The 15,196-nt window shown below is 40.5% G+C and overlaps 1 protein-coding gene and 1 long non-coding RNA gene across 6 annotated transcripts in view; one reads left to right on the top strand and one right to left on the bottom strand.

Annotated features, from left to right (window-relative positions):
• PDE7B (phosphodiesterase 7B) overlaps positions 1-15,196 on the bottom strand; it is a 312,454-nt gene that overhangs the window by 70,700 nt on the left and 226,558 nt on the right. For all 5 annotated transcript variants that reach the window (XM_077894264.1, XM_077894271.1, XM_077894275.1 and 2 more), the window contains one exon: positions 9,758-9,841. In XM_077894264.1, the coding sequence (XP_077750390.1) occupies positions 9,758-9,841 (84 nt within the window). The remainder of the gene's footprint in view (positions 1-9,757; positions 9,842-15,196) is intronic.
• The window catches only part of LOC144311622 (uncharacterized), an 84,376-nt gene that overhangs the window by 17,584 nt on the left and 51,596 nt on the right, over positions 1-15,196 (top strand). The gene's annotated exons all lie outside the window — the stretch shown is intronic.

Below are 15,196 nucleotides of genomic sequence, written 5' to 3'. Positions count from 1 at the left end.
TATTATTATTATTATTATTATTATTATTATTATTTGATATAATATGTGTGTGGCATAATTCACCTATATCAGTGGTGATAAAACTCATGGAAGGTCCAGAGCCAGGCTGGCTGCATCAGGTAGCCTCAGGATGTTTTGCAAAATACTCTCCAGAGATTCAGGTTCAAAAAATTTCCAGTTACAGTGTGATGGATGCTTTTGCAGAGATGCGGTGGGAGTTCAGAGGAGGGAAAGAGTAATTGGTCCACTGAGAGGTTTGAAGGAGGCATCACAGAGGTCATAATGCTGGGAGAGGGCTTGAGTGATGAATAGAAACTTCTTAGGAGAAGGGGTGGCTGGGGAGAGGTGTACTCAGTAGAGGAAGAAGGTACATCCAAAGTTCAACTACATCTGCTAAGGACCTATTATGAGCAAGATAGGCTGCTGGACACACTAATCTCATCTACTTCTCACCTCAACCTAGGGAGCCTGGTGTTACAATCTCCTTCCATATGTGCGGACAGTAATAGTTTGTGCACTTTTCCCACACTCACAAAAGAAGTAGGATTCAAACCCAGGTCCAACTTCAAAGCTGTCTGTCTTTCTGCCAGCTTCCTCTGTTGACAATGGTTTAGAGCTTGTGCATAGCAGTGGGAGTACAGTGTGCGTGGGGCTCTGGGCGGGGCAACCATGGGGGCCCAGGCAGAGAAGCAGCCTGTGGTTAGGTGGGAAGGACCTCTGCTCGTTCAGGTGTTCACAGCAGCCCTCTTAGCTTCTAGGCCTTCAGAGGATCTATATAGCCCTGGGATGCCTCGCCTGGGAGATATTTCCACCTGGCCTCCTGCATCCTGTACCTGGCATTGAGCACTCCCACCTTAAACCTGTTGAGGTGGCTGTTGTTAGGTGTCATGGTACCGGCCAGTTCCCCTTGGGGACTTTCCTCAGTAATTGCTGCCACCAGTTCTTCTGTCCTCCCCTCTTAGATTTACTTATGAGTAATAAACCACCCAGGTGCCTCAAGGCAATTTAGTTTGCTAGTTAAGGAAGAAAATCATCTTCCTGATCTTGTGTGTTAACCCTGAGATCTCAGTTTGGAAACACACCAAAGATTCTAAGCGTGGAACACTTTCTATTTTTTCCCGTGTATAGTTAAATATGGACCATGGTAAGTCATTTAAATCTTCCCAGACTTTGAAGGTGGAGTGGCAATGATAGGACATAACCCTTCGTTTTGTTTATTAATGAAGTCACAAGAGATAGGCCATGCTTCCTTCTGGGTAGGAGGTTGAATTTAATTTTATTTAACGAACAACTCATTCTAGCTCAGTGACTTCAGTCAAAAGAAACTTAATTTACTCCTGCTTCCCTCTATATTTGACTCTCTCCAGAAATCCGGAGAAGCCACTATACCAGAAAGATTCTGAAGGGGTCAGGGTTTTACTCATGGAAGTGCTGTGGTAGGAAAATTGTCATTGCTCTGTGCTAACACGCAAGCGAGTTAGCAAACCCACTGTGCTCTGACACAAGCAACCACGTACGAAACAGAGTCCATGATGTGAGGTAGGGTGGTGTCTGAATTGTGGTGTCTAAAGAGTTTCTCACAGAGGAAAAGAAATTGCTGGTGAGACAGAATTCTTTGTGGGTTTTATTATCAGTAGTCCTACACTTCGCTAAATCAAACTTATTACACACTACAATTATAGGGGCTCTTGAATGAAGTTGTTGATCCCTGTTCTGGCCATATGGCTCATGGATGATTGTGATTCCCAAGTGGAACTTCCAAAACAGGCCTTTCTGACCTGCACTGCGGTCCTTTATTTGAAGCTCTCTCGGACATTTCTACTTCATTCTTACAAACAACTGTCCCTGAGCTCACTGTCTTTCCCCAACTCACTCTCCAACTTTGTTCATGGCTGGTCTCTTCTGGCGGCCAGACCAACCCTGGGATTTCCCAGCATTCAATATCATCAGGTTTTATCTCCTTTTCTCCACATCATCTCTGGATTTATACCTTATTTCTACTTCCATCATAGTCTGCTGCCTGGTCATGTTTCTCCCGATTTCCTGAGTCTGGCCCACCTTAATTAATTTTCTTAAACACTATTTTATGCTGTCTATGTTTTTTCTCAAAATTCTCTAGTGACCCTCTTTGCTTAATGAGTCAAGTTCAAATTCTTTATCTTGGCATTCTAAGCCTTTCGTTTTCTCTCTAGTCAACATACTTTACTACTTTCTGGACCTTCTCCTACTTAATGACTTAATGTCTCCCATATGTCAGCTTGGTCTTACTTTTAGGCAATTGCTTTACTAGACAACGCTCTATCTTATCTCTCAGAGTTCAGCACAAGACCATAAAGCCCTTTTTTCCTGCTCAGAGCACTTCAGTCATCTCTGCCTTCTTTTGTCCGATTTATTGTCTTAGTCAATTCTTTTAGAACTAGATAATTTATGCTCCTGTATAGTCTTTGTTTTAATGTATGTTTGTCTTGCCTGTATAATGAGATTGTTAGGTCTTTAAGGGTAAAATAATATCTGAGGGTTTCCTTTTGAGTGTTCAGAATCCTCAGCCCAGGTGTAGGATGTAGTAAGTGCCACCCTACTATCTACAGTTCTTGTTGACTCAAAAGAAATTGTTCCGATATTTGTGTTTGGTGTCTTTGGCAGACTCCAGTCCCATGGCTGTCTGAGAGAGGAGCTCTCCCAGTCCCCTGGCCTCGTGGCCTGCTTGGCATAGAGTAGATATTCTATTTGTTGAATGAATGCATGACAACATAGAGGAAATAACTGGACTCCCTATTTCAATTTTCTATTTTCATCACTCATATAAAAAACAATAAATCCATTAAATGATGTCAGCCAGGTTAACAAAAGGCAATGGCTGTCTTCAGTTTTGGCTTTAGAAGGTGAAAACTGTTTCTCTTTGATTATGGTTTCCCCAGAAAGTCAGGTATATTGAATGATCTATCCTGGCTTCTTTGGCTTCTACTTGAATACCCCATCTCCCAATAAAATTTATATCTGGTTGAGTACAGTTGTTGATGACTCTTTTCTGGTTCCTTAGGTCTTGAAGCACATCTTAGAACGGCTTTAAAATGGTTGGCCTTGGTGTACAGCCCTCCTTCACTTCATTGTTGCTTCAGTACTGTTCATGTTTTAGTTCCTCCAGAACACCTCTATTCTCCCAAGGCTGAGTTAATGGCTCCCTTCCCCAATTTCCCCAAAGGTAATCATGCTCTCCTCTGAATCCTGAATACACAAACATGCTTATCATATTATGTATACTTTAATTGTACATGCATGTATTATTAAATGCATCAGACCACATCAAAAAGGTATAGGCTTATGTCTCTATAAATTCCTCAAGGACAGTGGCTATGTCTCATTATCTTTGCATCTCTAGCACCTGGCTCACCGCCTACCCCAGGAGGTGCTCCACTGATGGTCACTGATGAATCGTGACAGGGAATGAGTAAAACAGTGAGGACAACATCAACTGTGTCTTCTGCAATGCAATGGCATTTCACTGGCTAACCATCCTACTGGTTTGGCACTGCTGCGTGTGAAGTACTGGGGAGCTTGTAGCCAGAAACCGTGGGTACACATTATGGAGCATGATCCAGGTGAGTCAGAAAGGAACCGTGACCTCAGTCAGTGTCTTGTCTTTCTTCTAGGGGAAGACCAATATCGAACTTTGACATTGTGGAGGGTTACCCTGGCACTCACAAGAAGTTTGAGCTTGTCTCAGCTGTCACCTCCCTTCTTTGTTTGCAAGGCACAGGGCTGAGGGCCTGAATTTTGGGGAGAATTGGATATCATCTTCTGAACATGACTTCTTTCAGACCATCTCGTAACATTTTTTAAAGGCTGTTTTATTTTCTCTCTCTTTCTACTTTTTAATTGAGATATAATTGACATGTAACATGTGTAAGCTTGAATGTATAAGGTGTTTGATTTGATACATTTATATATTGCAGTATGATTACCACAGTGTTAGCTAACACCTCTATTAGGTCATATAATCATCATTTAATTATTGCTGTAAGAATAATTAAGATGTAGTCTCTTAACAACTTTGAAGTTTATAATACAGTACTGTTGACTATAATCACTGTGCTGTGCATTGGATTTCCAAGACTTATCTATCTACTAGTTACAGGCTTGTACCCTTAAACAATATCTCACCCTGTAACATTTTAATTTAGGTTCTTTACATTTTGTATGTTTCTCATTGGTAACATTAAGAATTACCTTTAAGAAGATGACTGACAGGCTGTCACCATCTGCCAGGAATTCTTTCTTAGAAAACTGAGTTTGTAAGCAAATTGTTCCTCTTTAAGAGGGGGGCATCACTTAGTACCAGATGGTTTGTTACATGCTGGGTGCCTTTTGATTGACAGTTTTTCTATGAACATATTTTCTATTTCTGCAGGGTGTAATGTTTTAGATGGCAGTTTTTATTTATTTTTATTTTTTAAAGATTTATTTACTTATTTATTATTTATGATAGACACACACAGAGAGAGAGAGAGAGGCAGAGACACGGGAGGAGGGAGAAACAGGCTCCATGCTGAGAGCCCGATGTGGGACTCGATCCCGGGACTCCAGGATGGCGCCCTGGACCAAAGGCAGGCACCAGGGATCCCCTAGATGGCAGCTTTTAAAAAAGCATTTGAGTCTCTGGTCATTTCTTCTTGTACAAAAAAATCATAATATATATTTTTATATTATATTTATATGTTATTTTATATTTATGTTGTAAATATATAGAATAAACATAATATATAATTTAATATATGTATATATTATACATATATATTTATATGTCAGATACAAATATACAGTATTTATTAGTTCTATTTCAAAAATAATGAGCAAAGGAAAATCTTTTTTGTAGCTCTGCTAAAATTACCTCACACTTGTGCAGTTAAAATGGCCCTGCCTGGAGAGGCATATCTGGAGGAATAGAACTTTAAAGATCAAGATTAGCAAATTAGCCAGCAGGAAAAGCCAAATAGCCAATTAACCTACTACTGCAAAGCCCCAGAGCTGGTCTGGAGCTCCAGGCTCTCTGTGGCAGCTGAAACATGCTGCCCTAAACCTTCCAGCTGAAGCTACCTCGTTCCTTCAAGCTCCACAGTCACTGGGAATGTTTGCTTTGTATGTCACTTCCTTTGCAGAGCGAGTGTGGAAATCACATTGTGTTGCTCTGAAATGGTTGCCATGGGAACATCTCCACCTAGTCATTATCTACTCAGCCTACTGATTATATTAAACCAGGAGGCGGAATGTGCAAGGGGCTCTGTAGCCACCTGTTCTGCAGAAAATTGTGATTGCTTCTGCGACATTTTCGCCTCTGTGGCCAACATTTCTCAGAACACTGTCTCCTCATTTTCTCTTCTCTTGCTTCCCTCTAAACAGAGGTGGTGAATGACACAAATCTCTAGGCCGCTGGCATTGGGATAATGGAGTCATTACATTCCCATTCCTCCTGCCCTCTTCCAGGTCTCTGTTTTTGTATCTCATGTAGAATAAAAGTAAATTGTCACTCTGCTCTCAATCTGTTCTGCCCCTCCATGCTTAGGCGTAAAGATAATCCTCTTCTTTAAAGGTCTGTGATTCCTGAGTCCCCCACAATGATGCTGAAGCCACATTTTTCTGCTACTTATCCAGAAAGCTTCTCAAAATTCATACAAATGCCTCTAAATTGTATAAAATATAAACTGGCTGTCAACAGGTAACTTTGTCTTACATATTTCTCAATAGAGAGATGTGTGGATCTGAATACGCCTCTTGTGAGGAGGATTTTCTGATCCTCATTCTTGGACTGAAAGTGACATTTAAGAGGTGTTGTCTTGAAGGAAACTTTTTTGGTAGGAAAACCTATAAAAATCCACTGGCCTTGTAATTATTGTCTAAACCAGAATACTTAGGGAGTGAGAAACTATATTAATAAGTTTGCCTAGACAACAGGTGCAGATTTGACTATGCCAAGCAAACTAGGTATATATCGTCACCTTATATGTAGACTAGTATGTAGGCATAGTAGTACAATGTCTTCAAGAAATAGGGAGAAAGGAATACTGCCCCCAGAACGATGTTTGTGCAATTAGAAGTTGTAACTGTGGAATTTAATATCTGGATCCTCAAGAAAGTTTCCTTGCTGTTTATACTTCTATCTCATGTAAATTGAGTCAATGTGAGTCCACTCATGAAAGTGAAGTGATAGCACTGGGGAGGGGGGGAATTGAAAAGAAAAAAATGACCCTAACAAAAGAAAATAGACCAGGCTGAATGTACCTATGGAGATGTCATCATAAACCCTTTTAATCTTGTTTAAAAATCCAACTTAAGGAATAGTCACTTTTTTCTGTAAAGGGCCATACAGTAAATATTTTTGGCTTTGTGAGCTGTATGGTCTCGGCTGGAAAGTAGCTATAGTTGAAATATAAATGAAGGACATGGCTGGGTTCCAATAAAATCTTATTTATGAGACAGGCATGGGTGGGAGCATAGATTTACTGCAATGATTGTGACCGGCACAATCTCATTCTGGTTATCTATTTCAATGTCTAGAAACTTTGTTTTGAAAGAAGAAAAGTTATTTTAGATGTTAATTCTGACATCTTGTTCCACTATAGCAGGTTGGGGCAGTACCTGGTGAAGCCAGTGGAGAAATGCAGTGGGCCTTACCATTTAATGCACATTTCTGTTATGCATGTTTCAGCCATTCAAGACATATGTTGAAGTGGGTGGTAGAAGGTAAACCTCCAGTGACACTTTGGAAAGGGAGTGGCAGCCAAGTGGGTCTCATTAAGCATTACAGAAGAAAGGCTGCTGGGATGCAGACACAGAGGATAGAGGCTCTGGCGATTTGGTTTTTCCTATAAATGGTCTTTTAAAAATGGCCCTATCCTCCTGGCAGAGAGAGCAAAACTGCAAGCACTTGAGGAAAATAAAGTCTTCAGTCTCTGCCTAAACTTGGAAAAAAGTGACTCAAAATTAAGGTAAGTGATACGAAAACTCACTTTAAGCTAGTCTGGTACTTACTGTGTAGAATTGGAATCAGTTGGTAAAAATAAAAATTTTAGGAGGAAGCCCCAAAAATGTTCCTTTGGAGTTTATTTTTACATTTTTTATAGAATTGTATTTAAAATGTTTCCTTTTAGGCAGAAAGCACACACTAACAACTCAGGCTGGCAAACGTCAACAGAACATGAATGACATTAAAGAGAATTAAATAGGTTTTATAGAAAGATGTGACATAAATATTACATCTTAAGTGACTGTATGGAACACAGATAGCCACCCACCTGGTGCTACCTGGTGATAAGCTGCTGTAATTGCAGCCCAATCTAGAAAAATTGGAGAGTCACCACAGTAATGTTATTGATTCTGTTTTAAACCCACTAACCAGGTATACCAGGCATTTGACAATGGAATGGACAGTACCACAAATAAGGAAAAATCTCAGAGACCTTCACTCCTATCTGAGCTGTTGAGCAAAATATGGAGGTTGACTGACATTTATAATTATTTAATATCATCTTTTTGAGGGGATCTTTTGATCTAATTGGTAGGTTAACAAAAGTTACTGAGAAGTCGGTTCTTTGGGATCTTATAGTCTATCTGGGGATGTGTTTTATACATCTAGGAAAAAATTGAGTCCACTATAAAGCAAAATACAATGAAGGTAAATTGATATTGCCTTAGCATGTTTTACTGATGAAGAGACATGAGTGAAGGCACTATCTAGAGTTATCTAGAGTGGTGTGCTGAGCAAAGGAGAAGGGGAAATTCAGAATGGATGTCCAACACTGTCACTTAATGTGTGGAGGGTCATGAGCAACAGATGGGGGTGGAGGGGCAGAGAGCATCTCATGCCAGGAGAAAGAGGCTGGGCATGAGTCCAGGAAGTTTCTGGTGGACCTACAGAAGATGGGTGACAGAATGGCACCTGCTTGTAAGTTATTTGTTATATAGTGAATAATATAGTAGTGAAACATTACCTGCACTGGTTTTCTCTTTAAATTTTTAATATTTTTTCCCGTTTTTAAAAAATGCTATGAAAGTAAAGCAAATGTTACAAAAGTAAAACAAATAATTGTAAAAAACCCAAAATCCAAGCGTTACAGAAAACTATGATGTAAAATATTTCATAATCCCACTTGCAAAGATGACTGCTATTAGCTGATCTTTCTTATTAACACCAGGATAATTTAGAAACAGATTATATAGATTGGAACCTTGGAATTATAAAGAGAAGTATCTCCTATATTCCTAATTTGTTCATGCCTTGTATTTGAAACCATGATATAACATCTCATCTAATATTGAAAGAGGCTTTTTGGGTTATTTTCCCCATCTCACACTTAGTGGGTGAAGCCATTAGAGAGTCCTGGTGTCTGTGAGACAGTGAACAAAATGGACCCTTTGCTCATCCTCATCTTGTTTGGTGGAACGATATGCCTGGGAACTGGAAATCAGTACAGTCTAATGACTGTCAAAGGAGTAACTTCCATGGGTAGTTGGAACAGCCTATTGGAGGTTATAAGGAACGGTAACAGATACCATCAGAGCTCCCCACTATCTCCCCAGTATAGCCAATATTGCATTGGTTTAGCAAATCAACTGTGTCTCCTAGAATGTATTGTTTGGGGCTGGGTTGAGGAGGTTATCTCTAGTATGGAAAGGTTTCTCCAAGTCTCTGTGTCCCAGAAAGAGCTGAGAAAATAGATATTGCACATTGATATGGAAGCTTAATGAGCGAGGGAGAGTATAAGCATCTCCGTTCCCTACTGAGCTTTTGAGGATCTAAAGATAGCAAGTTTTGACTTCTCCTAGTAATTTTTAGGGGTCAAGATAAGTCAAATTGTTCTTTTGCTGAACTTGCTTCTTCCAAAGGAAAGTAATGCTATGTGAGTGCAAGCCAGCAGTTTGAAATTTATAGATGGGAAGTGATGTGAGAACCAAACACTGAAAATCTGGAGCAAACTGTGAAATTTATCCACTTTTTCCCTCCATCGGCCCTTTAAGTCCAAAGTGCCAGATGGTTGCCCATAGTTAGAAGACATGAAAGCAGGCAGGGTGACTGGTCACTGGTTTGGGTTTCCAAAGGAATTTGAGATTAACATAATTATGAACTGGAGGTTGAGCAAAACTCCAAATAAGGAGTAGTATATGAAGGGGAAAGGTACAAATTAATGACTTTCTGAGGTATTTGTAATGGATGAAGCAGCAAGCACAGAGATGTGAGAACCACCTTTCAGGGACCTCGGTTAGATAAGGAAGGTGAGAATCTGACAAGAGCTATAGAATAGGTTTCCTTGTAGGATTTTAACAATAAAATAGAATTTCATCTGGTCTAATCTTGGATGAGGGTGGAAAGAAGGTGCTGGTTAATGACAGGAATAAGCTTCCTTGTATAGGGCTTCACAGTTCTTAAGACTTAGATTTTTTAATTTTATTTTTCCCCACTCTATTAAACTTCATTTTCCCCCCAAATTTTTATTTAAATTCTAATTAGTTAACATAAGACTTACATTTTTAAAGCTTACATGGTCTCATTTGATTCTCACTAAAAGTCTGGAAGTCTGGCAGTGCCAGAATCACTTCGCTAGGGAGGAAATCTAAAGACAAAGGGTTAAGTTCCATTTGGGAGGGGAGACCTGGAGGAAGGAAGGCAGACCTCCGAGGGTTTTGAAGTTCAGAAGGAAGTGAGATTTTTTTTTTTTTTTTTAAGAAAACGTTTGTTCCTTTCCAGGTACACTTGATTACTCACTGTTAAGTAGGCGGAAGTCAATGAATGGGTAGGAGCCACGGCGTTCAGCAGGAACCCCCGTCTGACCCTTTAGTCGTACATCTCCTAAAAAACAGAAAATCCAAACAAATGTTTAAAAACGTTGCCAAGCGTATTCACTTTTCCTCTGTAAATGCTCTTACCCACTTAGGTCACTGGAACCAACACCAAATGTCAGGAGGAAAATGATTTCCATTTACCTTGCATGAGAGAGAGCTATGAGAAGGGATATTTAATGAATGCTGAGTGTAATGGAATTGGCAATACTCTATAGAGCAAAGCAGCACCCTGCTCCCTTTTAGATTTGCCTGGAAGATAGATCTGTGAAAATTTTAGTAATCTACAAAATTTCCATAGTCTGAGGGCCACATAGATGAGACATCTGAATGTGGGAGGACAAATGGTGTCCTGGGATGGTAGTGTTAATTCTTACTAGAATGTTTAATTGCCCGGTGTTATTTCTCTTGGTTCTAGCACTGTTGTTTTCTGACTGGTGTCCACCGTCCTGTTCCTCAGGCTGTACCACTGATCTGCTTTAGAATCCGCTCGGTGAAGGCCAGCCCAGCTCCAGGGACTTCAGACACTTTGTCACCCGTGTACATAACAAGTCAGTAGGGTTTTGTAGAACTCATTCATTCGTAGGTTTCCCTTAATGTCTGCACTCACTTTCCTTTGTGATGTGTCCTCTGCCTTCCCGATCAAGGGAGGTAAAGAAGTTGAATGGAAAAAACACGAACTTTAGAATGAAACAGACCATGGGTAATATGCTACCTGTACGATCTTGGGAAATTTATTTCTCCTAGCCTCAGCTGCCTCTCTTAAAGTGTCATTTGTTGGAGAATCTAAAATAACAGTTGCTACTACCTTGCAATAAATGTTGTGTTTACTTCTTTCTAAACTCCTGCAAAGCAAGGATTATGCATATTTTTGTGTTTTGTGTTTTTCCGTAGTGCTTTGTATATTGTATGGCACATAGCAGACTCTAAGGGAATGTCTTCTGTTGGCAAGAATAAATAAATATAAAGACAAGATTTGCCAATTGGTACATAAAATATGGAATTAGAGGAGAGGTAAAAATACATGAGATTTACTCTATTTCTGGAAGAACTGAATCAGAGAAGGTTTCAGGTCCATGAGTAGAGTCCACTCCCATAAACCACTCTTTCCCCGATGCGAGGTGGCCGTGGGGCGTCAGCCTATGAGTAGAGGAGTCTTCTCTCCTCCATTCCTACCTCCTGGAGTTAAGCAGGCTTGGGTGAGATTCCCCTCAGCAGTAACCCACACCATCGGCAGTGTTTAAAATATCCCTGACAGATGGATGTTGTGTGTATTTGGGCTTACAGACTGCAAGCTGTGAGCCCCCAGGCTATTCTGTGCTTTGAATCTTTTATTGGTACTTTATTTAATGCTCTATATAATCGGATATTATAGTGCCATCCTGATATTAAAGAATGTTACAATTTATGGAATAAAGCAAAGTGGGATGAGGAGGAAAGAGATAGAAAAATATTTTTATAAGTATGAAAATCATCTGACATTGAAGAAGAGAACGCTGTTTGCATTTGGCAAGTTCCTGGGGTGGATGGCCAGCAGTTATAGGAAAGCCACTGGGGAGAGTTGAAGAGTTTTTCTGTCTTCAGCAGCTTGTCTTGAACACCCCATGTTTATAACACTCCAGAGAGTTTACAAAGCACTTTCATAAACATCACAGGATATTTATTTTCTTGTTTATCTCGTTGGATCCTCACAATAGTCTTGTGTTCTCCTTACTTTATAGGTGAGACAAAGGGGGCTCAGGGAAGAAAGCAAAGAACTGTTGTTCACCTACCCTTTTCCAGCTCAGGGCTCAGACTCTTTAAAGGCATTCATTTGTGATGCGTGGGTGGCTCAGTTGGGTAAGCATTCAACCCTTGGTTTTGACTCAGGTCATGATCTCAGGGTCCCAGGATCAAGCCTCACACCAGGCTTTGCACTCAGTGGGGAATAGACTTGAAGATTCTCTCCCTCGGCCCCTCCCCCTTAAATAAATAAATAAATAAATAAATAAATAAATAAATAAATAAATCTTTAATGGCACTCAGTAGCTAGCTATTGCCTTTAACTGACTGCCTGAGTTTATGGTCCTTTAAGCTTAGAATTAGTAGGGCTGGTCCTTAAATCTAGGTTGCTAAACTTTAATGCAGAGCTCTCTCCCCAATACCATTGGTTTCTAACCTTAAGGAGTGTGCACATCTGTTTTCTTTTATAAATCACAGACCCCCATATGATAGAAGGTGAAATTTAGCAGACATTGAGAAAATACAGCATGTCAAAATGATATAATAAATTCAGCACTGTCTAAATAATGTATATTTTATAAATGACAGTAAGATAGACATATACTTCAAAACTTATGCATGGATGAGACTGTATTCATTTGGTTTACAAAATTGGCTAGGCTTTAGGTTTGTTGACCAGTTGTGTCATCCCTGAGGACTTCTCTGAGGGGTTTCAGGCTCACCAATTGGAAATCCCTTGACCAGTAGGGATTTTTTTTCTCAGTATTAGCAAAGCATTCTTTATGACTTTGCAGTTCAGAAGGTATCATTTCCTCAGAAAATGTCTGTAATATCTATAGAGGTTTTAAAGCATCTGCCAAAATGTATACCGTTTGTCCATCTGCCAGTCTAAGGCAGAGGATGCCCATTATCTTATAAGGCTTTAGGGGTTTAGGGAAACCTCGAGGAGACAGCACCACATGGCAGAATGGATAAAGGGAAGACAATGCTTGAGTAATTTAGACTCCTGTTACTGAGAGGATCAATATTTCACCATCTTGGGTGGTTGTTGGCAAATCAATAACCACCTGGAGGTCTGGTTTTCTAATATTTAAGTTAATTAGCATAATGACTGCAGCTTTGCTTACCTCAGAGGGTTGTTATGAGAAAATTACAATGCATGAAAATACCGTGATGGGTTATGGTTATTGAATCCTTACACTGTACTGAGCGTTTCAGATGCATTATTGAATATCATCTGCTCAACAACCTAGGGAAGTAGGTGTTCTTATTGGACCATTTTGCAGATGAGAAAACTCAAGCCAATGGAAATTTTACAATTTGTTTGAGCTCACAAAACTAGTAAGTGTGGAGCTTGTGCTCAAATTCAAAATTGACTCTTAAACCCTGTGTTCTTTTTTTCTTTTTTTAAAGCTTTTATTTATTCATGAGAGACATAGTGAGAGAGATGGAGACACAGGCAAAGGGAGAAGCAGGCTCCATGCAGGGAGCCTGATGTGGGACTCGAGCCCAGGACCCTGGTGGGACTCGAGCCCAGGACCCTGGTATCATGACCTGAGTGGAGGGCAGACACTCAACCACTGAGCCACCCATAAATCCCATGTTCTTAACCCCTCTCCTATATTATCAGGGTAAAAAATTGTACAAATAGTTAAGCATTCACTTTTTATTGTCCAGTGTATGCTTTGATTGCTATTTGCCAATAAACCAACGATATATTCATCATGATTCCTGGAACCTGAATGCCAGGGGGATCCACCCCCTTGATGAATTTGAGATTCAATCAGATAGATGTTGTTTATTTGAATAGCAGTGCAGCGGAAATGGGCATGAAGAGTAAGACAACCAAATCCTGTTCTGGATCAACAAGGCATCTATTATTTTCAAGTAAAAGATGGAAAGCAATTATTAAAAATATTATTCAGTAGAACTGAAATTACCTAGCAACTAATCTCATCAAGCTCTTAATTAAATAAAATTTTCATGATGTAACACCATTTTGAGGAAAAAGAAGCAGTGAAGCAAGTTGATAGCAAAGATACTTAAACAAACAAAACCAAACAAATCAACAGTAACAACAACAAACTGCAAAACCTATACCTGAAAGGTTCCTTTTCAATGCTTACTCTGTCTATAGCTACAATTACAGTCTTGGAAGTGGATTACTCATAAACCTAATGATGGTCTTTAGGTGTAGTAAATAATAGTGTTTAAAAAGGATGAAATCATGTTAAAAATACTAGTAAGGCAGGAGGCAGGACAATGGCAAGTGGGCTAACGAAACATTTTAGAAATTTTTCAACATGAAAATTTAAATTCAGACAAGCCAAACATTCCATATTTTGAGCCTTCTATTTATTGGAGACTCTACTGAGGTGAAATTCATGTTTGAAAGTTCTCTTCCTTGCTCTCTGCTTTTATGAGCCCCTTCTGATACTAAATTGCTTCAATATGCTCATGGGAAGAGAGAAATAATTCAGTAACAACCGTCCCCGGAGAAGCAGAGGCCACTGGGCTGATGTCCGAAAAACAGAACAAGTGGCGTCCTGCTGAACTGCTTTTCCTGGCCTATGGTCTCAGGCAATCATCTATTTACCTAAGGCCTTATATCCAAGCTAAACAATTATTTTGACTATTCATTAGGCCCTTGTTTAACTTAAGCAACTTTTTTTCTGGCAAGTGAAAGGTGCTATGGAAGCTGGGTCGGAAGTGTTGACAGCTCAGAGTCCTGTCCTCAGCCTGTCCTTATTGTGTTCCAAAATGAAACAAACAGCAGGGGAATTCTTATTTTGAAAGGGCTGCTTCTCTTTTGCCTCTTCAGGCCGAAAACATAACATGTCGTCCTCGAGTATTTAAGGCTGTAAACACAGGCAGAGAGCTGAGCTGAGTGGTTGTGGGAGCCAAGACCCGGAGACAGCCACTCACCCTCCCAGGGGCCGTGGTTCCGGGGTGGACCTCTTGCCCACTTGGCGTCTCGGGCTGTCTCTGCTTAATAAAAGTTTGCGCCGGGAGCAGACGTTATGTGGCCTCTTATGTAAGCGGCAAAGATGGTGGAGGCTCTGGCAGCCATGACAACCTACAGTGGCTGAAGCACGGGCCACAGGACGCGAACCAGACGCTAGCCCCAGGCGTGGGGTCAAGGTCATTTCAGGGTGGGGAAAAGGGGTAGGAAAGGAATAGAGCAGTGGCTACTGTGCTCCTCTTGCATCTGAGATGATGAGGAAGGCAATGATAACAGCTGCAGGAAACACAGAGGGACAGTCACAGCAGGAGTGCCCCTGTGAACGAGGAAGCTGAGCTGGTGGTGGTGTGAGAAAGATGCCACCATGAAGTGGCCCAAATATGGTGGGAGAGGAGAGGCTCTCATGAAAGGTATTCCTCTGAGCTTCCTTAGACAGCACTAATTCATGACACTACAATAAACTTGCAAGATGAAGGCAGAGACAACCCAGACCCCCAAATCTTAGCCAGGAGCTTTCACCAGGCTGCACTGCCTCAGCTGGTGGCTTCAAATAGTTCAGATGACTACTCTCAATTAGCAAAGTGAGTTATTTCTCCTGAGATGTTTATCTAGCCAAAGAGGAGAAAGGCTGTGCAATTTGATCGCTCTGTAGATTTATGGGACAGTACAGGCAGCCAGGTT

This window comes from Canis aureus, chromosome 1, assembly GCF_053574225.1.
Source record: "Canis aureus isolate CA01 chromosome 1, VMU_Caureus_v.1.0, whole genome shotgun sequence".
In the NCBI taxonomy this organism is placed as follows: domain Eukaryota; kingdom Metazoa; phylum Chordata; class Mammalia; order Carnivora; family Canidae; genus Canis; species Canis aureus.
The sequence above is the reverse complement of the archived record's forward strand: the minus strand, read 5'-3'. Positions and strand labels throughout refer to the sequence as shown.